Source organism: Anarrhichthys ocellatus, unplaced genomic scaffold (genome assembly GCF_004355925.1).
Source record: "Anarrhichthys ocellatus isolate YVR2014 unplaced genomic scaffold, GSC_Weel_1.0 scaffold31, whole genome shotgun sequence".
Lineage (NCBI taxonomy): Eukaryota > Metazoa > Chordata > Actinopteri > Perciformes > Anarhichadidae > Anarrhichthys > Anarrhichthys ocellatus.
This window is the reverse complement of record NW_022280061.1, coordinates 167,295-189,483: the sequence shown is the minus strand read 5'-3', so window position 1 is coordinate 189,483 and position 22,189 is coordinate 167,295. Positions and strand designations below refer to the sequence as shown.

The 22,189-nt window shown below is 41.9% G+C and overlaps 3 protein-coding genes across 3 annotated transcripts in view; 2 read left to right on the top strand and 1 right to left on the bottom strand.

Moving 5' to 3' along the window:
* prkcaa (protein kinase C, alpha, a) overlaps nt 1–8,588 on the bottom strand; it is a 147,513-nt gene extending 138,925 nt beyond the window's left edge. Inside the window, exons 1-2 of the mRNA XM_031864491.1 lie at nt 8,214–8,588; nt 6,300–6,331 (exon numbers count right to left, since the gene is read on the bottom strand). Of these exons, the coding sequence (XP_031720351.1) occupies nt 6,300–6,331; nt 8,214–8,380 (199 nt within the window). The 5' untranslated portion in view covers nt 8,381–8,588. The remainder of the gene's footprint in view (nt 1–6,299; nt 6,332–8,213) is intronic.
* A 2,634-nt stretch (nt 8,589–11,222) lies between these two features.
* LOC116392760 (beta-2-glycoprotein 1-like) lies at nt 11,223–14,271 on the top strand. Its single transcript, XM_031864489.1, has 8 exons — nt 11,223–11,321; nt 11,583–11,762; nt 12,255–12,351; nt 12,458–12,534; nt 12,738–12,923; nt 13,012–13,191; nt 13,344–13,541; nt 13,910–14,271. The coding sequence occupies exons 1-8, from the start codon at nt 11,252–11,254 to the stop codon at nt 13,999–14,001; spliced, it is 1,080 nt and encodes a 359-aa protein (XP_031720349.1). The 5' UTR covers nt 11,223–11,251; the 3' UTR covers nt 14,002–14,271.
* Nucleotides 14,272–14,460: 189 nt separating this feature from the next.
* On the top strand, nt 14,461–22,052 carry LOC116392762 (beta-2-glycoprotein 1-like). The gene is made up of 8 exons (XM_031864490.1): nt 14,461–14,774; nt 15,529–15,705; nt 15,960–16,056; nt 16,694–16,770; nt 17,055–17,243; nt 17,783–17,962; nt 18,703–18,900; nt 19,602–22,052. Exons 1-8 carry the CDS (start codon nt 14,699–14,701, stop codon nt 19,664–19,666), a joined length of 1,059 nt encoding a protein of 352 aa, XP_031720350.1. The 5' UTR covers nt 14,461–14,698; the 3' UTR covers nt 19,667–22,052.
* Nucleotides 22,053–22,189: the final 137 nt, after the last annotated feature.

Sequence of the window (22,189 nt, the reverse complement as noted above, 5' to 3'; positions counted from 1 at the left end):
ACTAGACAAAGATATGAGGGCAATAGCTAACATTGAAATGGTTATATTTGCTACATGGGCCAAAACCACAAGATACAGGTAGGACCTATTTGTTTGGTCTTAGACAACACTTGAGGTTATGTGCACAACAGACTTGTAGAATGACGGCACATTGAAGCTGTTCTGGAGGCTTGTATAAAAATATATGAAATATATATGTTATATAGAAACATATAAGACATCTAATGCTGCTTTTTGATTTGCCACCCATCTGTATCTTTTTGACTACCACCAAAAACACGTTTTTTCCTGTGCTCAGAGCCCTTCTTTAGACCACCTCAGCTTTATAGGTTAGTTGTAAGGTAATGCTGCAGCCTGCTACTCCTGCTTGTCCGATCGGTTTCTGGTGTCTCCACCTGAAGACTACATGAGAGGTGGCCAGCCAGTCAAAGATTAGCAGCGCCTAGTTAACAAGATCTTTGAGAGCTATTGTGACTTAAAGTGTTTTTGTTGCTGGTCATTTTCATCAGACCAGCCAGCTACAGAACTCAACGGTTATGGAAGTTATCATTGTTACCAGTAGCTCACTGTCCAATTAAAGTTGGTTTTACAGTAATGCTGACATAAAATAATAGCTAGGAGTTGTTTTATCCACTTTCTATGGGGAACCTGAATCTGTGATGGTGCTCCATTTACAGCTGGGGAGGCTTTAGGCCTACAAGCTTTTACTGCTGGGGATTCGCTGGAGCAGCGTTAAGTAATACAGGCCATATATCTTCAGGCACCAGGGAGCACTATGCAGGTCATGGTCCTGATCACCGTCTATGATTTAAAGGCGTCAAACACACCAGCAATGACTGCAGTTTGTACAGGGTGCGAGTCTCTCTTGGTGTGCATATAGAAATGTATTTATGTTAAAGGTTAATTCGATTTTAGTTTTTTGTTCATGGGCAGTAGATTGTCTTGCACCTGTTTCTGCACTATTTTAACTGTATCAGTTTACTGCGCGGTCTTTCCCATTTTTCTTTCTTTTGAACTAACTAGACTGGATACGTGAATGTACCTCTGTTTTCTATGCATACAAGACATAAACATGGCGAACATTGGGGTGAAATAGCCTATGCAGTGTATGATGGGTGCACATTCATGTAGGAGGAAGAAATAATGAACAATGTCTTCCACATACTCCAAATAAGTTGCTAACATCTGCAGAACTGCTGAAGAAGTGCGTGTCCCCCACGAAGCCCTTATGTAATCACACATTGGCCATATAAAGACAACAGAACAGAACATGCTCTATGCATTACAGTGCGTCTCTTCAAGTCCCCGGGGAGCAACTCTAAATATAGCATCAGTTGAACTTTGGCCTCTTCCCTCTCTGTCTCATAAACACACACACACACACACATTTGCCATGATGCCTCTTCTCTTCTCTGCTCCATTCAAAAGGTCTCTAAATCGTGTATCTTGATGAATGTTAACTCAATGAGAAGAAAACCCAGATGAAACCAAATCCCCATCTGCTATCTCCCTCTGCTTTACCTAGATGTGATGGAGGGATTGGATACGTGGGAGTGTGTGTGTACAAAGACAGAACGAAAGTGGCCATGTAGGAGCAGCCCCATGTGCAGAGAGCACTGCTGAGGGCAGATGTATGGCTGTGAGCCCAAGCAATGACAGAGAAACAAGTAAAAAGACAGATGAAAGGAGAAGGAATGGAGAGACTATAAAAGCTGCGTAAACAAAATGCAGCCGTTAGCATCAAAGCTGTTAGCAATTAATCTGTTTCTTAGTTGTAAGCATACCGCCGCTTTACAGCAGAGAGGAAGGCATGAACCTAGGCAAGGCCAGTCGGCCAGATGCAGCAGGGTGGCCTGCGGTCTCATGGCTCAGGGCTTATGAGAATCCCAAGACCACAGTCAACAGGGCTTTCATGCGTCTGTCACAGGCCATTTCGTCTCAGAATAATTTGTTGGAGGCCAAATAACGGCATGAAAAAGAGGGTTTAAGGCTTTCATGGCTGAAACTGTGACAAAAGTGAAAAACGGAGCCCCGGCTCTGCCCTTTTTGTTAAAAGTTTGCATCACTTCCCCCATATGTGTGTGGGCAAATAAATCAACAACCAAACACACACATTGCTAACAGAAAGCTGGAGAAAGTTTTCTGTGGAACTAATTGTGAGATTGAAATTCATTTTTAGCAAGGCCAGAATGTGGAGGGGCACTTATGAAAATCATAACAGTCGCGCTGGATTAGGACTTCAAAGTTTCATCACTGAGAGTTTTAACCCTGGCTAGTTTTCTGCTCGCTGCTATTACCACCAAATGAATGTAATTGTGCTCCATTGGAGGAAAGACACTAAGGACATTACTCCTGAAAAATAAGCTGTGGTACTGTCATCTATTTGAATAGATGTACTAGTGAACTTTTTTTTGTTAATGCAAGTAGCTGCTTGGCTACTAAACTGCAGAGATACACTACTTCCAGTAATTTCACTGTAAAAGCATTACTCGCCGAGGCACACATCAGCGTGGTTTATCTCAGGCAATCTGAGGTTGAAATTGTAATAAACCATCATGAAAAGATGGATTTTATTACAGGCTGTGTAACCCCTGGAGAAATAAAAGCACCGATGTATCACTGTCTGTACGACCAACAAATCCGTCGAGCTGTAGCTGTGGCGCCTTCAGATGCTGGCTGCTGATTAGGTCTCGATGTCTTCATTCATCACAATTTGCAGTCACCGGTCAACACTTATGTGTGCACAATCTGCCTCGTGTTTGTGGCCACCATGGACACTGCAAGGGTGCTGAACCTTCAGCATTATAACCAGGCTTGTAGCGGAGCTCAGATGAAGCAGAACAAAAAAACATCGTCCAAGAAGCATGTGCTGTTTGAGCAAATTGACATGGAAAGATGAAACCACAACAAGCAGTTATAGTGGAATTTTTGTGCCAGCCTGCAGAGACAGGGACGGCGGCCACTCCGAGTTTACCTTTCCATGGCCTGTCAACAGGGGCCTTGTTGGGATGACATGGTGGCGGATGCTCCGGGCACTGTCCAAACACTGCACAGCACGAGGTAAACGAAGACACTGTGTATTGATGGGATTTGGCGGGTGAAGCCTGCCCACCATCCAGGACTTGTACATCTCCAGAGTCAGGAAACGGGCAGGAAACATCACCGCAGACCCATCACAACCTGGACACCGCCGGTTCCAACTCCTACAAAGTTTTGGTGTCTAAAGCCTTGTTCATGCTCGCCTTAGTGTCTCCGGCGCGAAGGTGCACGAACAGAATATGAAGTCATCACGTATGGTGTGTGAAGCACCAAGGCTTCACAGATTGTCGCAGCACCACTGAATTTTTGTAACTAGGCGCTCGTAGTTCACGTGCCGTCCGTGCAGGCCCACGTCACAGTATAAAGGTAAACAGGCTTAAATCAAGATTTCCTGCTTCATATCTCGTTCAATGGAGTAAAAATAAACTTGTTATTAATAAAATGTGAAATAGGATCGACGCTGTGGGTGGCAGGGCACAAAGGCCTCAAGATACCATCTCCCTCCTGTTTCGAAAAGTCACCTTGTGGCAGAAATCCTGGATTAGCGAGACAATGTGGAGCAAGGAATGAATATTACACTAACACTTCTTTCAATAGGGGGTGTCTCTTCAGAAGGCACTTGACCCCCAAACACTTAAAGAGGGATGCTCAGTGGCCGACAGAAGCATGTCGCTCGCTGTGAATATGTTTGGCTGAATGAAGGTGAGGCTACAGGACAGCATTACACTGTCGGCTTAACCCTCCGCAAATCAGAACCCGGAGAGATGAGAACCAAATGAGAAACCCCACAACCCAGGCTCGCGGGTTTCAAAAAGACCACAACGAGATCTGAACAGTGAATGTGCTGAGCGTACGGATTGCCCGGCTGTATTATAATGTCAACTAAACTAATTTGAGATACCCTGCTGCACCAGAGCCTTGAAATAAGACTCCAGAGGAAAAGTAGCCAGGTGAAGACAGACGGACGGACGGACAGTTCACAATGCAGATAGCATCTAGAAAGCTGGTTACCGATAGGCTTGTTTGTTTCCACAACATTAACTCTCTTTAAAATGAACTCTGCTCAAATGTTTCATTACATTTAATGAGCTTCAGTGTGTGCAGCAAAATCTTGGATTACGATTTCAACACTATAAACTACACGTGTGATGCGATACTGTGCTGCCCACCCTATTCTTAGAAAAGAGACATTTGCAGGGCTGAAAATGAAATGTCACTCTTGTTAGAGAAAGGCCACTCTCCGGTTTATTACTTTGTCACTTCAAGTAGTGGCTGAGAGGCTCACTGGCTCTGCTGGAGCGCTCGACCCTCATTTTCTAGAAGCTTAAGTTGAATAATTAATGGCTAAACAGATATTATAAAGTTGGGGGGGAGGGGGGCTTTCTCTTTTTGAATAGCTGCAGTGTAACCAATGGCCTTCATCTTGATAAGGCGCGCATTATTTATGGTGGAAGACGAAGGAGCGGTCAGTTTTTGAGCCGTCGGTCCTCTCTCCCACCGTCTCTCTGACGTCCTGCTAATCCTTCAGCTCATCGTCTCCTGTATGAAAAGCATGCAGCGATGAAAAATGACAACGCGCTGCTAAAGCTGAGGAAGAAGTGTGGGGGGGAATTATGCATAAACATGTTGGGCTGTCAACACTCCGACACCTTGGACTGACTCATTACGGAGCCCGGTTTCACCCAAGGGGGAGCAAATACTAGAGAGCAGACTGCATGCCACGTCTAGGAGAGGGGATCACACAGAAGAGTGGGTGTGTTGGGGCTTGTAGTAGTCAACATGCATGTTCCTGCGAAGCACCTAAATGTATTCGTACGATGATTCGGAAGATCTCGAGGAAGCAGCTTCTGAACCATTGGGATCAAACGCCTCGCGAAGTGTTTATCTTTAAGAGAGAGAGAGAGAGACTGTCTTCTGTTCTGTGCTGTGCGTGAGGAGGAATCCGTCGGGAGGGTTTCCAATCAAGTCATTTGCTGGATGCTTTCTTTTCTACTCTCGTGAAATATGTCACACTTTCAACACACTTGCTACAGATGACATCTGATCATAAGTAGTACTGCAGCAGCTCTAGATCAGCGACGGCCATACTGAAGGCTGACTTTTGTAATCTTTTTTTTTTAAGCGCTAAAACAACATGAAAGACATAGTGTCTTAGTGCAACATCAGCTTAACATCATCTGCACTGTTACCTGGGCACTCTCCATCAGAGTCCGACTTTGGCAAGCCCCAACGTTTCCACATTAGATGAGGAATTCTGAGAGTCGGTGCATGCTGAAGCTCAACATGGCGGGTTGATGGGAAATCCACCTTCAGTGATGCTTTTGATTTGGGGGGGCCGACGTGGGGAACTAGATGTGTCCGTAATCCCACATAGAGGGGTCAAAAAACAGCCTCGCCTGTCATTCAGCTCACACCGTTTACAACAAACACACTTTCATTCGGCTCTTTTTTGCCAAACTCTTCTCTACCTGTTGTCAGTAATTAAAAAGTTTCACTTATTAGGAGGCACTTCATTGATAGATAAACCGCTGAATAGTGCATTCAATTCCAATTGCCACTGTGTTAATTAACATTTTCAATGAAAGTCAGCACCATGCAAAAAGCTCAAAAGAACTAGACCCCATAATAAACAAACAGCACACCGCCCTCTGGTTCTACGCTGCTTGCTAAATAATAATTAAAAAAACACACAATGTTGTTCGAGGCTCATTTCATTCAGGCCACCTGATTTAGATACAGTATGGCCACAATAACCCTGACTGTGGGTAAACAAATAATGCCGAGCTTGCGAAAAAAGAAAACAAATCGAGACGCTGTTTCTCGGCATCTTCGTCGCAAGTCAGCGGCAGAACCGGAGACATGCTCCCAGACGAGTGGATCGATGCGGCGGTTCATGTGGCAGACGTTCCACCGGTCAGAGTACATGTTCAGACTTATCAAATGAAGGAGTGAGAGACGCGTGGGCGACCGTGGTTAAGTGGAGAGCAGAGCCGTTCTCCAATCAGAGGATCGGCGGTTCCATGCTCGGCTAGTCGCATGTTGATGTGTCCTTGAGCAAGACACTTAACCCCAAAATTGCACCCTCTGAATTGTAAGTCGCGTTGGATAAGAGTGTCTGCTAAATGACTGTAATGTAATGTAAGCAGCCAAATGCCTACGCTTGACACACTTAACACACTCTACATGTCTCATACACACACGCGTGGTCAGGGTCTCATTACATGTGAATGATGTCAGATGTCAGTCAGTGATGCATTTACCTTGGCACTGGAATCCTTGTTTTCCAAACCCCCTGTGAAAGTAAAGAAGACTGAATTAAACGGTTGTTTAATTCTCACTCACACATACAGCAACACAGAAATTCCGTTCATTCATTCATTCACACCAGAAACGGGGTGTTTCATCATGTGCTTCTGCTATTGAACATTTTCATATTTTGCTGGTAGCATTTATTGTCATCTCCACAATAAAATGTATTTCGGAACACATCATACTCTCAACGACTCCTGTAGCGACACGCCACACCGAAGATATGTGGACACTCCCGCGTCTTTCATGATTTGGGAAAGGCCCCTTAGTTCTAATGAAGTAACACATCAATGCTCAAGAATACAGTGATATTTCAGAAAAGGGTGCGTTTCAGAGAAGGCCAAACAGTAGGGTTCATAAAGAGTCCTGTTTCTGAGTTTGCCCCATTTGTAACTTGACTGGCCGTGCGAAGCCCTGACTTCAACCCCAGCCAGCATCTTTGGGATGAACAGAAACACCGCGGGTAAGCCGTACCTTACCGGCCAACATCATTGTCGGCCTCACGGATGCTATCGCGGCTGAATGGCAACAATTCCCTGCAGCCTGGTTCCAAAATATCATAGAAAGCCTACATACTTTTTGGCATACAGTGTATCCTATACTGCTGTCAAAGGATTTCATTTTAATCACATTGTCAGGACAGAAAAAATTAATAAAAAATAGAGACTCAACAGCTGAAACACTGTGAGGTAAATACTAAAATATGAACCGATTACAAATCACAACCACACAACGTGCATGAAGAGGCTCCCTTCTGAAATCTAGAAAGCCGAGCAACAGGTTGTTGCCTCCAAGTTTTGTGTTGAGCTTTTGTTTTGCTAAGGAGTGAGTGTTGGTAGGTCAAAGGTCATACTGGAACACTACCAGCAATGAAGGGCCTGAGATGACAATCGCACCTGGAAGAGCACAGGACGGTAAACTACCGCGTACTCTCAAAACGTATGTTTTGTCATACTTTCCAAATGCATTGTGCCACCATAACCCACTTCAAGTCTGCTTCAACTGAACACCACAGGTGCACATGTGTCTCTGCAGTGTTGGTGGAGTTCTTGTCCAAACGCGCTCTCAGCGCCATTAAACCGTCTCCTTAAAATCCAGCCAGTGAGCAGCAACACGAGAGCTTTTCAGCAATACATGCTCCATTTGTTCCCCTACAGTGAAAAAAATAAAAACAGGATGGAAGGCTCGACTCAATGCCAGGAAGGGGGAACATATTAGTCATCTGAAGACTTTAAATCAGGTCCAATCTAAGCACTTTCACAGCAGTAATGCAGTGGGGGACGACAACAAGAAAAGTGGACTTTAACAGCTGCCATATAGTTGCCTCTCGAGACTGCCACATTGCAACTAATGCAGAAATGTGTCCATTTATGTTTGTGCAACATTGATGTTGTTCTCACAAAGGGGTTACTGGGGCCACTTAGTCACACAAAGATTCAAATTGCTGCTTTAAATTTCCCACTGGGTTTCTTTTTTCCCCACTTACAGAATGTATTCTATAAGCACAACCCTAAACATAAGTGTAACTCCCTCTCCTGCAAACACGTATTATGCCAGTGCTACACTAATAACATAAACAACAGAATAACTCCTCCCATATGGGATTACTTGGGACAAAATCTCAAAAAGTGGGTTCCCTATAGGAAAATCCACTCGGGAGAAAAAAACCCTGACGACTTTATGACACCCGTGTCCGGTCACTTCAAGTCTTGCAGGAGAAGTGTAGGTCGCATGATTAAGAAGGGAAAGGTTAGCATGAAGTTGTGTTGCATCATCGAGCATACTCGACTGAAGTTACCAATATGCAACAGGCAGCAGCATTCAGGAGGGTGGGGTGGGGTGGAGGTGGGAGACGGGAGGCTTACCAGATGAAGTCGGTGCAGTGGCTGCAGAAAGTCGGCTGCTTGAAGAACCTGGCTGTGAATTTGTGGTTCTTCACTTCGTGGACGTTTTTTTGCCTCAGAGCACCTTTGCGAGCGAACCTGTTCGCCACGTCCGTGGTGGACGACTCGTTTGAATTTACATCAGCCATGTCCTCCCTTACAAACAACGCAACGCTTACAGCTTCGGTCTTGCTGTCTTGAAGTGTTTCCCGGTCCGTTTAGAGGCGCAGCCTTCAGTGTCGAGCCAGCAGAGCGCGGGGCGTCGGTCTTCACCGGAGACACTGTACTTACTGTCTGAGGGCTTTCCCTGCCTGCCGACTCCACTGACAGCTCAGCACGCTGCCAAGCTAGCCACAGCGGGAAAGTTCTACATCCGGTCCGTACCTTCGAAATAAAAGTATTTTCTGTTTTCTACAAAACAAAACTGCTACACATTTCACACCAAGATGGTGCATGCCCATGACTACAGTTTGTTGAAAAGTGACAGCAAAGTTGATAAGCAAGACAGTAGCTCTGATTTTATAAATAGCTTTCCGAGGGCATGAGTTTCAGTCGTGGAAAACGTTGTAGCGTATAGTGAAGAGGATTCTTAATCTTGAAGGCTTAATTCAGCTGCTGAACGACCTGACACACAGATTGGATCAATACAAAAAAATAATTTGTAAGGGTAATTTTTTCCTAAATATTAATGTTAATCAATATTATGTTCAAGCCTTTTTTTGTGTAGGATGTCTACACCAGCAACTCTGCAACATAAAAGAGATGCCCTGCAATAAATTATGTTGATTTTATGATCATATATAAAATGATCTGTTATTGTTGAATTTGTATCAAATAAGTTAGACAAAATATTCACCTCTTAGTATTAGGCAACAGCACCACAAACCACAGGCCATACAGTTGAAACAACACATCTCCTAAACAGTTATATAACCTTTGTGAAGGTAGGATTTATTACAGGGCTTTGGGCTGCATTAACTTCAGCCACCTAATAAACTGGCAACCGAGTGTATAAAATACACAAGTGTCCTCAGTGTAGCCCTGTATCTGTGCCGCCTTTAATCTCACAAAGGGCTTCGTGATGCATTTCCTGTCAAACAATACATGAAAGCGACAGCCACCAACCTTCATCAGAAAGAACACATGAAACATTTCTGCACATTAAGTATTCTACTATTAAAAAGTGCTGTAGATCATATTCACAAGTTCAGCTCCTTGGAGGAATTGAACTAGCAACCTTCAAGTCATAAACAGGAATCTCTGAATTGCAAGATTATTTCTGCTGAAGTCTGCAGTGGATGTTAAAACAATGGGTTTTTGGCCAAATTAGCAGATTTCCTTTGCATATCATCCTAGTTCCAAGGCGGTGGCGCAATACCTTTCAAACAGTCAATCCAAACGCCAGAGAGAGCACGCTTCTGTCTTTAAAGCCTACTTTAAACTGCTTTATTTCTAAGACGCACTTCCGTGGTCTGAGTATAGGCCATATCTTTGTGTAACTTGACGCTGCTCCTCACCGCTTCCTCCTTTTCAATCCGGCTGATGTCACGCATCCGAGCAGGGCCCGCGTTGGGAAGGGGCCCCTCGTCAGGAATTTTGAATGGGGAGCGTCATCGTGTGGAAACATGGCGTATTACACGTGTAGAACCGCTCTGCAGAAATTGGTGTTAACAAGTGCTCAGTTCGGCGACATTAGCACATATACAGATCCAGTTAATGTTGTGTTTGAGTCGCTTCAACTTATTTTGTGTTCATGTGTTTCACAATGCTCAGCCTGGACGTGTTTGTGATGCATCTATAATAAAAGAGCAACCTCTTCATAATTAATTGTTGCTTTACACAGAGAAAGCATGGGATAATGATGAGATCACCACTGTAGACCTACTATCTCCATCTTCACAAACACTGCCGTGTATCTAGTCCTTAAAAACCACAATTTATAAAACAAAAAACAGATGGTTTTAGTTTCCATTTAAGCGGTTTGTCTCTGATAATGTGCTTCATTGTGTCGATTGTTCTTAAAGATCTCTTGCTGTTGTTATGAATATGCCTTCAACTGGATTCCTCGTTCACACGCACACTGCTGCAGGTGGTTGGTGTTTCGGCTGGAATGCAATTCTTGACCATTTTGGAGAATGTTCTCACAGCTGTCTCACAGTTCACCAGCTCTTTTGACCTACTTGCTATCTCTGAAACTTTACCAATCCCCTCAGGTTCACTGACCAGCAGAGCAGCCTAACCATCTCCACCCCTCTCATGCAAAAGACAAATATTTGCAAATTAAATCGGATTAGATAAACCAGTACTCTTCACGGAAAGCATGTGATTTTGGGCTCGAGTCAATCTAAAACATCCATCGCTTAAGAGAAAGAACAAGAGCTTTTTTATCTGTCAGTGACATGATGTGTATTTCATTCAAATAATGAAGCCGATCTGCCTATTGAACCAACAGTATTACTTCTCAACAAATCCTTTGACCTAGTTAGGTATTGCATCATTTCAGTGATTATGGTTCTGCAGGTCACAGTTTTTCTGTCTTTTTTTTAGTAGACTACCTTCTTTTCTTCAATATTCTTTAAACCTGTACTTCTTAAATGTTTCTAACTTAAACAAAAAGCAACTATTTGTAAACCCCAACTAGAGTAGGCTACATACACAGTGTTGTTTCTCTGCTTCAGAGCAAACAGCCATTGCGCATTGCTAAAAAGTAGAATACATGGTTTACTGTATATGAGTGTGCGTGCATGTGTGTGTGTGTGTGTGTGTTCGTGCATGCGTGTGTGTACAGTGTCTTGGGAGTCTCTCCCTCATTATTTATGAGTTCAAATACCATGCTGCCGGCTTCTTGTACCAAATCAAGGTTATCGACCAGTTCTGGGTAAATATGCAGGAGTTAAGACCTTTGTGCTCAATCAACAGGAGCTTGTACTGGCATCTGATTGGAGCGGGCTATGAGGGGCCCGTTTACCCAGCAGCAGCCCTCATGCTGTCTCCACTGAGAAGACTTCACTCCCGAGAAGATGGCTCCGGCGTTGGCTTTGCTGGTCCTTTGCCAAGTGGCTTTATACACAACAGTAACATCCAAGAACGGTAAAATAGAGCAGGGTGATCGCTTTATTTGTTTATTTTGTGCTTTTCGTCATGTGCTGCAAATATTTCGGACTTTTAATCACTCTTCTTTATTTGCATTTTCTTGTCTAATGTATCTTTTGTACAAGTTTGCATCAAAAGTATCAAATGTGTGCACAACTTTTACAGCAATCCCTGACATTCTAATCTGCACTGCGTACTGTTGTTGAACATTATTCCTGTGAATCCTTATGTATTTGTTAAATTATATTTCTGGTCCAGTATGTGGCCGTCCTTTTGTCACCGACGGGATTGAGGAGTCGACCCTAAAACGTCTGTATGAGCTGGGAGAGGAGGTGACCCCCACATGTGAAAGGGGGTACTTGCCGTCGACAGCGACCCCTCGAAGGATGACCTGCACCGGCACAGGAGAATGGACACGGTCAGACCTGGCATGCTCCCGTGAGTTTACTGGGGTGTTGGACTCTCACTCTACTACATCATAACAATGCAGTGTTTCTCCTCTTTCGCAGAGCAATGCAGCAGTGCAATACTAGAACAGCTGGAATTCTTAAATTGTTTCAACCATCTAAAAGTAGAAGGTGTGAGCAAGGCGGGAGAAAACGTTGGCTTGTGTATTAGGCTCCTGCTAACCTGAAACAAAAAAGAAGAAAAAAAATCATTAACCCCAGAGAAATCTTTTCCCAGTGTGCAGCAGGATTTATTTTACTCCATGATGTCCAGCTTTCTTCAGAATATATCGACCAGGAAACAATCAATTTCAAAATACAAGTGCAAAATAAGGATTTTCAGCAGTTTTATCAAAATACAGGGGTATCAGTATTATATAGTCTGATTTAGTCCGATATAGTCTGACCTTAAAAATATTCCAGTGACTCACATTTTGGTGCTGATGTGTGTATATACAGTAGTATTGAACCATCTCTTCTGCAGCCAAGATGTGCCCAATCCCTCAACCTCTGCAGCCATTAGCGATGGGGAGGACAGAAGCTCCATTCAAGAGTGTGCTTAACTACACATGTGATGACGGGTAAGATTGATTGAGATAAAAAAATGAAGTCACTTTTCACAGTTCCAAACAGATCATCACAAGGTGTTTACAGTACTATATATGAGAATGATGTGAACTTTGTCAGGTACGTCATGCAAGGAGCCAATGAGAGCAGCTGTTTACATGATGGTACCTGGAACAATCCACCGCCTCTCTGCAAAGGTACTGGAGGAAAATATATGCACTGGAAATGGTAACAGACTTTGTGTCCAATAGAGAGCAAGTGAAACATCCAAAGTCTTTTTTTATCTGATAAGGAAGCTGGACTTCTATTTGTTTATTGATGCACTTGTTTATTATGTAAGAGAGATTCTTTTTTCGTATATTGCAGCGGAGTTCTAGCCTGATCGTTTTTCTTCTTACAGCCGTGTACTGTCCACTGCCCAAGCCACCTAGAGATGGAAGGATTGCCTTTGATAAACCAGTTACTGGAAGCACCACCATGTATGGGCAAGGCTGGACTTACGAGTGTAACCAACGTATGGCACCAAGTTTTGAGAGGGGATCCTGCATGGCTGATGGAAGTGCAGCTGAGCCACCGGTGTGCCGAGGTGCGCAGACCGTGACCGTGTTCTCCATGTTCTTTGACCATCCATCTAACTGCTAAATAACGCCTCCTCACCTTTGTGATCATCCCAGAGGTGAGCTGCACCATCCCACCAGCTATACCAAATGGCTTCATCACCTTCCGTGTGATTCGACAACATGGCTACAAGGAGAAGATTAAGTATGCCTGCAATGAGCATCATATTCTGGATGGAGAGGCTGAGATAGAGTGCCAAAACTCAGGCAACTGGTCTTCCAAGCCAGTTTGCAGAGGTGAGAAAATCCGATCTGGAAAACTAATCTCAGGCTAAATTCATGTTTCATGATTCTACACCAGCAGTCGATTAGTAAACCACAAGTATCCATACACAAGTCGAGAGAGTCTCCAGCCCCTTGGTTACTTAAAATGAGCTTTTCCCATCCAGCTCCCTGCGCAGTTGGCATCAAAAGAGGCCGTATCTTCTACAATGCCAAGAAGCTCTGGATCGCAGACCTGAAACCCAACAGAGTCCTCCATGGAGAACATGTTGCCTTCTATTGTCTGAACAGAGCGGAGAGGTGTGGCTACCCTGTGGTCAGCACCTGTAACGATGGGACCCTCCCCATCCCAGAGTGCTTTGTGGGTGAGTTCTTGACAGCTAAATCTAATTCAAAACTCTTATACATTTTAAATTTAGGCACCATGAACACTTGTACAGATACAAAACCTTTATCCCAACTTGTATTTAATGCTAGATGAAACTTGAACTGTGATGTTTAATAAGCAGGGGTAAGCATTGTGTATATACTGTAATGAGTACACTATTCAACAGCAAGGATAACAGTAAACATTAGACCAGGACAGGTTCTTGATATTTGACTCAAAGCTGAGTTTTGGCACAATAAATCAGATCACTCATTCCATGACTTTGGAGAAGCCCATGATGTTTCCATGCTGCAATGCATTTGATGATTTCTGTAATACATCTGCCTTTGTTTTTCTTGCTTTTAGAACCAGGCAAGGTGGAGTACACCGTAAGGGCCAAAACCCTTCCATCAGAAATCACAATGTGTGCTGCTTCACCCCCTGCAAGACCTGCATAACTTTGAACAGGATGACCGGAAACTCATGTACACTGACAGAATACTTGCATAACACCAACAGTTGGACCATACTATAGAGACAGGTGCCACTTATATTCCTGTGCCTGTCATTATCAGCTAATAATAAAGTCATTATTAATAAAATAATGTTATCTCTATATTTGTGCTGAGATTGCAGTGTCAATTGCCCTCGCTACACATCTACTCTGTAAGAGGCGTTTTTCTTTTCTTTCATGTGTTGCAAAGTGCACCAAGCACGTCACAAACATTAATCGTGAGGTGTGAAAGGGACATTTCTGGAAATAAACATTCTTACACCTCATAACCGAAATTAGATTGTTATGTTTTGATGCATGTCTGCTCTTTAATATGAATTGAGCAACAGCTAAATGGGGCCAAATAGAGTTTCATAATATTGCAGCAACAAGGGAAAGTCCCCTGCTGGAGCTTTTCACTTCCAGTAAAATGTCACGAGGATTACGATCTGTTATTGCAAAACTCAAGCAGAAAAAATAAAGAAGCAGAGGACAAAACAAGGATCACCAGTGAGCAGTTACTTCATGCTGCTCTTATCTGTTTACTTTTAGAGGAACACAAACAGCAGTGGAAGAGGGTACAGAGATTCAGTGTTTTGACAGGAGATTCAGTGTTTGACCACAGGAAAGAACAGAGGAGCGTCTGTACATTTCTACAAAGGATGGACCGCATGCTGGCTTTGATTCTGCTGTGTCCATTTGTATATTTCACCACCGTTACCGCCGAACAAGACAATGGTATTTGCTTTTGTTTCTTACTTTCTTAAACTTTACATGGCTCGAACTGCATGCATTCACAGTCATGACTTTGCTGTTTTCATGGCTTTAGCGTCAGGTAATGTTACAAGAAACGGATTCTAAAGGCATTTACTTAAGTAGTAATGACCATGTTCAGTTTTGGAGGCATACAAGGCAATTATGTCACTTCATTTGTTGTTTGAGATGGTTTGTTTCAATATGTTGTGAAGCTGACAGGGGAAAAAAAGGTTTTCTGTCTCTATGAAATACGCTGTAATCTTTGCTACAGAATTAGATTTAGTATTTTTTGTTAAGTTTCTGCTACTTGCTCCCTGTCAAATGTTGCTAGCGTTGCCAGTCATACTGTTTAAATAGTCAACATCAACGTGCAATAGAGTTAAGCCTAGTTCAGAAAAGTGGACCAAGTAAAGCCCTAGTTATACACTCCTTCAGAATAATCAACTTCCAGTAGATGAACAAAAAACAGTATTGTAATTATATGATAACTAAACTACAAATACAGTACATAACTACACGTACACACACATTCCTTCTATTTCAGGCTCAGCACATGAGACACACACATGGCTTTCAAGATCAGACTGAATGCGTAACTCCTGAGGTGCTAATGTTCATTAGCTTGTCATGCTTTGAGGCTGGTTAATTTTTATTATTCTAATCTATTGGAATATTAATTTCCAGGTAATTAACGGGGTCTATACATGATCATCATTAAAACCATTTGTCCTTGCAGTGTGTATCAGGCCTAAGCTGGCTGCCAATATTGAGACGGATGGGCTCCAGAGGTACTTTAGCCCCGGTGTGGAGTTAACGCTGTCCTGTAAAGAGGGACATACCCCCGTGTCGGGCCCTCGGAAGATTGTTTGCGGTGCCAGTGGAGAATGGACGAAAACCAGATTAATGTGCATACGTGGGTCTCCATTACTCTAGTGAGAACTTGGGGTCAAATTTATTGATTATTTCTGATGTGGAATAGAAAAATGCAATGATTTAATACATTTCGGGGGGAATTTTATCAAGTATGTGAACAATTGTGATTATTGTACCCTCATCTAAAATATTATTGGTATTTGTGTTTCTATGTTTGCATTATTCATAACAGAATAACTGAATAGCAAAACCCTCAATTCACACATGTTCTCTGTACTGGTTTCTCTTCTGCAGCAAAACGGTGTCCCTATCCTGATCCATTGTCGAATGGAGAATTGTACTATGAGGATACTGTGTTCCAGAGTACGATTAACTATACGTGTGATGAAGGGTAAAGCAACAACATCCTGTTGAATTTCATCGTGTCATTCGCTCTCTCGGCCACCTTGCTGTCCCCAATACACTGGTGGCATTTTTGCAAATGCAAAATGGAAGGCCTTTAATCAAGCAAACAGGTCTATTGAGCGGAGTAAAGTGTAGGCAACCAACATCATCAAAATACTTAACAGTCTGCACACAGGCAACATTTTGATCTACTTGAAAGGGAATAAGAGGAATAAACCATTTATTTGTGCATTACAGTGTGCAGACCTCCTTTGTGCCCTGAGGTTTACACATAGTGTCATCACGATCAATTGCCCATATACTTTTGAGTCCTGAATTTTGACTGTTTAAGCATCAGCACACACAACAAACAGAGCTACATACGGAGCAGGTCCTTTTCAGCAGCCCAGAACCAAACCCTAGCTCCAAATAGGGCCATTCCTGTTTTTCTGTTTTTCTGTCAAGTAGCGTAGTTCTCCTACTCGCTTGGTACACGGTACAAGTTTCAGTTGGTTGCAATCTGCAACCTTACCGCTAGATGGCACTAAATCCTACACACTGTTCCTTTAAGACAACCATCATGTGTTTCGTGTATTTATTCGCAATCTAAGCATGAACTGAAATGATCTGGCTGCTCTGCTCAGGTACACCTTGACTGGAGACCGTGCTGCTGTGTGTCTTGCTAATGGAACATGGAGCACAACAGTACCAGAGTGCAAGCGTATGTAAACCATTACATCCTTCTGCAAGGCCAGAAAATAAATAAGAAAATATAAAACTGGATTTTCTGTGGCACACAATTGAATGATTCTGTCCCTCTGTGAAAACACTTTTTACTTGGTATTAAGAAATGTATACCGCAACTAAGCTATTAGTCAATTTGCCCTACTGTAAATGCAAACTGATATAAGAAATATACACATATATATACACAACAGAAAAATGACACAGTGCAAGCATGCATTACATCTATAAATTGGGCATATTCTGTCTCTTCTCTTGTAGCCGTGACCTGTGGTCTCGCACCGATCCCACAGTTTGGGATGATCATTTATGACAAGAGGATCAGAGGGAACACCACTAATTACAGGGTTGGAGGGACGTACAAGTGTCCTCCTCCGTACGTACTTTTTGGCAACGCAAGAGCAGAGTGCACTGTCAGCGGCCACTGGACCAAGACACCTGAATGTCAAGGTATAAAGGTTTAAGAGCAGGCGCTGCTGTGATAACACCAAGAAGAGTAAATGTGGCATTGCAAGAAGTATTTACTGAGCACAACCGTTGCTTTATAGTTTCACTGAAAATGTTAATTTTATACTATTGTGACTCTTCAACAAGCATGATGATGTGAACAAAAGTTATAATAATAATATGACAAATACAATATGAGATTTGGTGAATATTTCAATAATGGGCCATAAGGCACAATGTGAAATCTCTTTCATGGAGGATATGGGGGATTTTCTCACTCTACTGTTGGGAGTACAGCTAGAAGGTAATAACTATATAACACCGGGTGCTGAAAAGACACACTAATAACAAATTAGATGCAATAGCACCACTCTCTGGTTTTCATTATCTCCAAGGGACATTTCCCAATACACTTTAACTGGAATGATTAGCAGACACCTGGTATAAATATGAAAACATATAGTGGCCGACTATATGATGTTTAGCCACATTTTCATTGGTAGAGTCTCTCTAATGAATGGATTAAATGAATCCTGCTACAGTGGTGACCTGCCCTGCGCCGGAGAACATTGACAAAGGCTACATGTCAAGCACCGACCCAAGAGACTACGACTACATGGAAACGGTGAAATATGGCTGCAATGGAGACTATGTACTCGAAGGAAGCATCCAGATTGTTTGTCAGCAAGATGGGAATTGGTCTGAAAAGCCATCCTGTAAAGGTAGGGCTGCAACCAATATTACCGTTATTTTACATTACAAATTCTGGCGATAGCCACATTTCTTGGGTGATCTTGATAGGTGAAGGACCTGAGACATGCTTGTAGCTGTTTAGTTCTATAAAAAAGGCTGGCATATGAACATTTTCATTCAGTTTGGATTTATGCATTCCTCTTTTCAAGTCTGTCTGGGACTTTTGGTGTTGATAATTCCATCCCAGCCTTTTTCCATTTCTTTTACCTTCAACTTCACTTCAATCCCATGACTCATTTTTTGCCTGTGTTGACCATTACATCAGTGTATATACAGTGGGTACGGAAAGTATTCAGACCCCTCAATTAGGGTCTGAATACTTATGACCATGTGATATTTCAGTTTTTCTTTTTTAATAAATTTGCAAAAATTTCTACATTTCTGTTTTTTTCTGTCAAGATGGGGTGCTGAGTGTACATTAATGAGAAATAAAATGAACTTTTTTGATTTTAGCAAATAGCTGCAATGAAACAAAGAGGGAAACATTTGAAGGGGTCTGAATACTTTCCCTACCCACTGTACATTTGGAAATGCTTTTCAGAGTTAAAATGGTCATTTCAATTTGACCTAAACTGTCAGTTGCCATATAATATAAACTCCTCCTCCCTTTTATAGGTAGCTAACCACTCTCAATTTCCTGTGTAGGGACACATAGACAACACTTTCATAAAATATAATGCTTTTTGTTTGTTCTACTTGTCACATACAGCTCCTTGCAGTGTTGGCATACAGAAAGGAAGGATACTATACAAAGGACAAAAAATCTGGATCAAAGACCTACAGCCGAACAAAGTCTTACACAAGGAGATTGTCTCAGTCTACTGCATGGACAAGGCCAGGAAATGTGGTTATGCAGTATCAACCCAGTGCATCGATGGAAAACTCAAAATCCCTGAATGCTTTGAGGGTAAGAAATATTTCACAACATATCACCCAATAGCCAGGACACTATAGACTTTATTCCATTTTATTTATTTTTTTACTTTTTAAATATATTTTTCATATTTACTTTACTATCACTCAACCTAAGACATCAGCAGTGCCGGCTTGTGTCCACTGTTTTCATAAAAACATGTATTAACATCTATTTTCTAACAAGATTTGAAGAAACAGTGTTTTAAAAACTATCAATAACATATCTGATGCACTTGAACTATCAGAGCAGTTCTTGCAGTACATGACTCAAGTTTCATAGACAAGTGATTGTCCTCTTGGTTCAAAAGTATAGTTTTTATTCCCTATTTATCCCAATTCAGATTTCCCCAATTAGTACTTGGTAATAACAATAAATTATTGTCATTATGTCATACATTTGAAAAAATGAAATGCCAGGGCATATTTACAGACTCCTACAAGTTATCACCTGGCTTGGTCATATCAATTGACACATCACTTGGAGCAGCTACACTTCCCATCAGACCTATTTTTGCTCAACCCTGCAGTGAACAGCAAATCACAGCAGGACACATGGATGCTTTTGGGTTCAATATTCTTTCGACATGATCACTAAATCATAAAAGAGAAACACTTTTATTGTTAAGGATCTTTACCTCAATTATGGTAAGTGTATTCTGACCTGTTCTCTGTGTGTGTGTGTCTCTTTTCTAGAGCCCAGCGGTGTTGATTATACCATTCATTCAAGTTCACTTCCATCAGAAATCGAACAGTGCTGAAACGGCAGCAGATCCCTTCTCTGATAAACTACTTCCATATCCAATAGGTGTTGGTGTGTTCTGGTTGTCGTGGTTTTCTTCTGTCTGTTCAGTCTTCTTGAACTTTAAATAATAGCCACAAATAGATTCGTAGGAACCGGACACTGAAAAAAAAAACTATTTTTCTTAAGTACAATGTGTTTTATTCTTCAGATTTGCAGACAAGGATAATACAGATCTAAAAAAAAAGCAAAGGGTGTGGATTCAGAATCCAGACAAAGAACATTTTCTAAGCCTTTCATGCTACGCTCCTCCTGATTGGTTGGGATGCTCTTGATATGTCAGTAATCAAAACACAAAAGACACTGAGCTTCTCTGACTGGTTAAGAATTAAATACAGGATTGTTATACATTTCACTTTATCTCACTTGGAGGCTCTATTACTCAAGGAGACTATATTATACCTGAAACTCCTTCCAACCTGTGCCTCACATTTACAAAATAGTTTTTAGTATGGTGGAGCCAGCCAAACACCCTATTATACGAGACTCTTTAAAGTTCCTTCCCGAACGAGTCCAGTTACTCTTTCACTCTGGAATGCACAGGTCAAAATGATCTTCTGCCTTTCTTTGCAAACTCACTTTCTGATAATCTGTACTTCATATTTATCATTAAAATTGACACTTACATAGTGTAAGTAATGTACTGTAATTAAAATACATATCTTATTAATTGAGGTAACGATTGATAGTAAGGTCCTTGTAGTACGTGTTAATTAGTGGGTAATAATATGTATTGCCTCCTTTATGTACCTGCAAAAAGCACAGCCAACTGTTAATAAGTGCAAAATAAAGGATTTGTTCAGCATTGTTCTATGTGCATGGCTAACTGCTAAGAAATGCATAGTAAAGTATGTATTGACCTCATTAAAGCAACAAAAAAGTTAAACAATGATATAATAGGTCAGTTAGTGATCTGCAATATGTAGCCTTATACACACAATGTTGGCCACTTATTATGTGCTTGTATTGTCCATTTGGCTCCTGCCCAGGCAATGCTGCCTGTCCATGTGTGGTATCCGCATGGTATCATCGATGGATAGGTCCTCTGACCATGAGATTAAGCAGACATGCTGCTCTCTTTTAAGAGCCAGCCAAATTCGACTTTGAGATTTGGTTACACGCCACAACTTGTGTGTGCCAGAAAAAAATGTCCTCCTGGCGAACCAAATGAAGGCAGATTGGCCATGAAGAGCCAAACCAGAAAATGTCATGTCCCCTGAGAAAGGTGAGCTGAAAATAATCCTGTCCTGGTTAGAAATTGAAAAAGGAGACTGCGTGCACGAAGCAACACCCTACTACAGGACCTGCAGATCACTGCACTCTACAACACAGCAGGAGTACAGAATTGAACTCCCAGCAGTGCAGCCTCCACATTTCTTTTGGAATTTTCTAACTTTTGTGTAAAGAAGATATAACTTTCAGAGATTGTTTTATCGTGACCAGCTACCTGATAACATGGCAGCATATTTTGACATCAATGTACATGCAGAACACTCTTTTCTCTCACACTCTTTATGATAAACAATATTTCATCTTTGAAATGTGTTGAAACTAATGGTAATCATATTTGCTACTATTGACACGTTGACCTATAAATTCACTATCTATGAATAATTTATGTCAGTGTGTTCCTGGTGTTTCAGACCCAGATGGGTCATTGTAGGATTGCTCATCTGAGTGTTCATACTTCATCAGAAAATTCATCGATTACTTGCAGGCATGATCATTCTGGCAAATTCATCTTTAGTAAAACTGTCTATGTATCTTCAATGGCATGCAATGTACTTGTAATTGAATTTCGACTCTGATGCTCTTGTATTCCACTTTAACACCTTTTAAAACTGATCACACAAACATGGAACTATGACCGTACCCATAAACACCGGAACACATTGAGTTACATAACATACTCCCTTCAGAAAGCAGGGCAGAACTTCTGAGGTGGAGAGCAGCAACAGTAGCAAGTGTAACAGCACATACACATCTTGTTTCCTCTGTGAGGTCAGTTTCCACCAGTTAAACCAGACATATCTCCTTCACTAGGGAGGCTCTAGAGAGGATCAGGTGACACACATCTTTTATGCCCAGGCAAGATGTTTCCTGTCATAAGCAAGTTCCCTCCCTTTCTGCTCCTTTTCACCATATCCATTAGGTTCATCCAAAGGCTCCAGCTCAAATGCATCAGAATATGGATTGTCCAGAACTTTGAGTTGACCTGCGAGATAAGGCACATATTTGATTCTATTGATCCTTAGGGCAAAACATTTGATTTAAATTAAACAAAACACAGTTTAAATCTCATGAAAATACAAAAGAGAACGTTGCTCTTCACAAACATTCCATAGAGATTATATTGTCTGTGAATCTGTACCATTGGTGGCTTTTGTCTCCAGCTAGTGGCCGACTCAGATCCATTGACTTACTGCGTATATTCACAACTTTGTCCCGCCGATGGTACTATTGTTGGTCTTCCTAAAAACTT

What these genes read in the sequence shown, in the direction of transcription:
- LOC116392760 (XM_031864489.1), top strand. Translation starts at nt 11,252, where the DNA reads ATGGCTCCGGCGTTGGCTTTGCTGGTCCTTTGCCAAGTGGCTTTATAC. An exon ending in GTCAGACCTGGCATGCTCCC is followed by an intron (nt 11,763 to 12,254) that starts GTGAGTTTACTG and finishes TCTCTTCTGCAG; the next exon opens with CCAAGATGTGCCCAATCCCT. An exon ending in CATCCCAGAGTGCTTTGTGG is followed by an intron (nt 13,542 to 13,909) that starts GTGAGTTCTTGA and finishes TCTTGCTTTTAG; the next exon opens with AACCAGGCAAGGTGGAGTAC.
- LOC116392762 (XM_031864490.1), top strand. Translation starts at nt 14,699, where the DNA reads ATGGACCGCATGCTGGCTTTGATTCTGCTGTGTCCATTTGTATATTTC. An exon ending in AACAGTACCAGAGTGCAAGC is followed by an intron (nt 16,771 to 17,054) that starts GTATGTAAACCA and finishes CTTCTCTTGTAG; the next exon opens with CCGTGACCTGTGGTCTCGCA. An exon ending in TGAAAAGCCATCCTGTAAAG is followed by an intron (nt 17,963 to 18,702) that starts GTAGGGCTGCAA and finishes TGTCACATACAG; the next exon opens with CTCCTTGCAGTGTTGGCATA.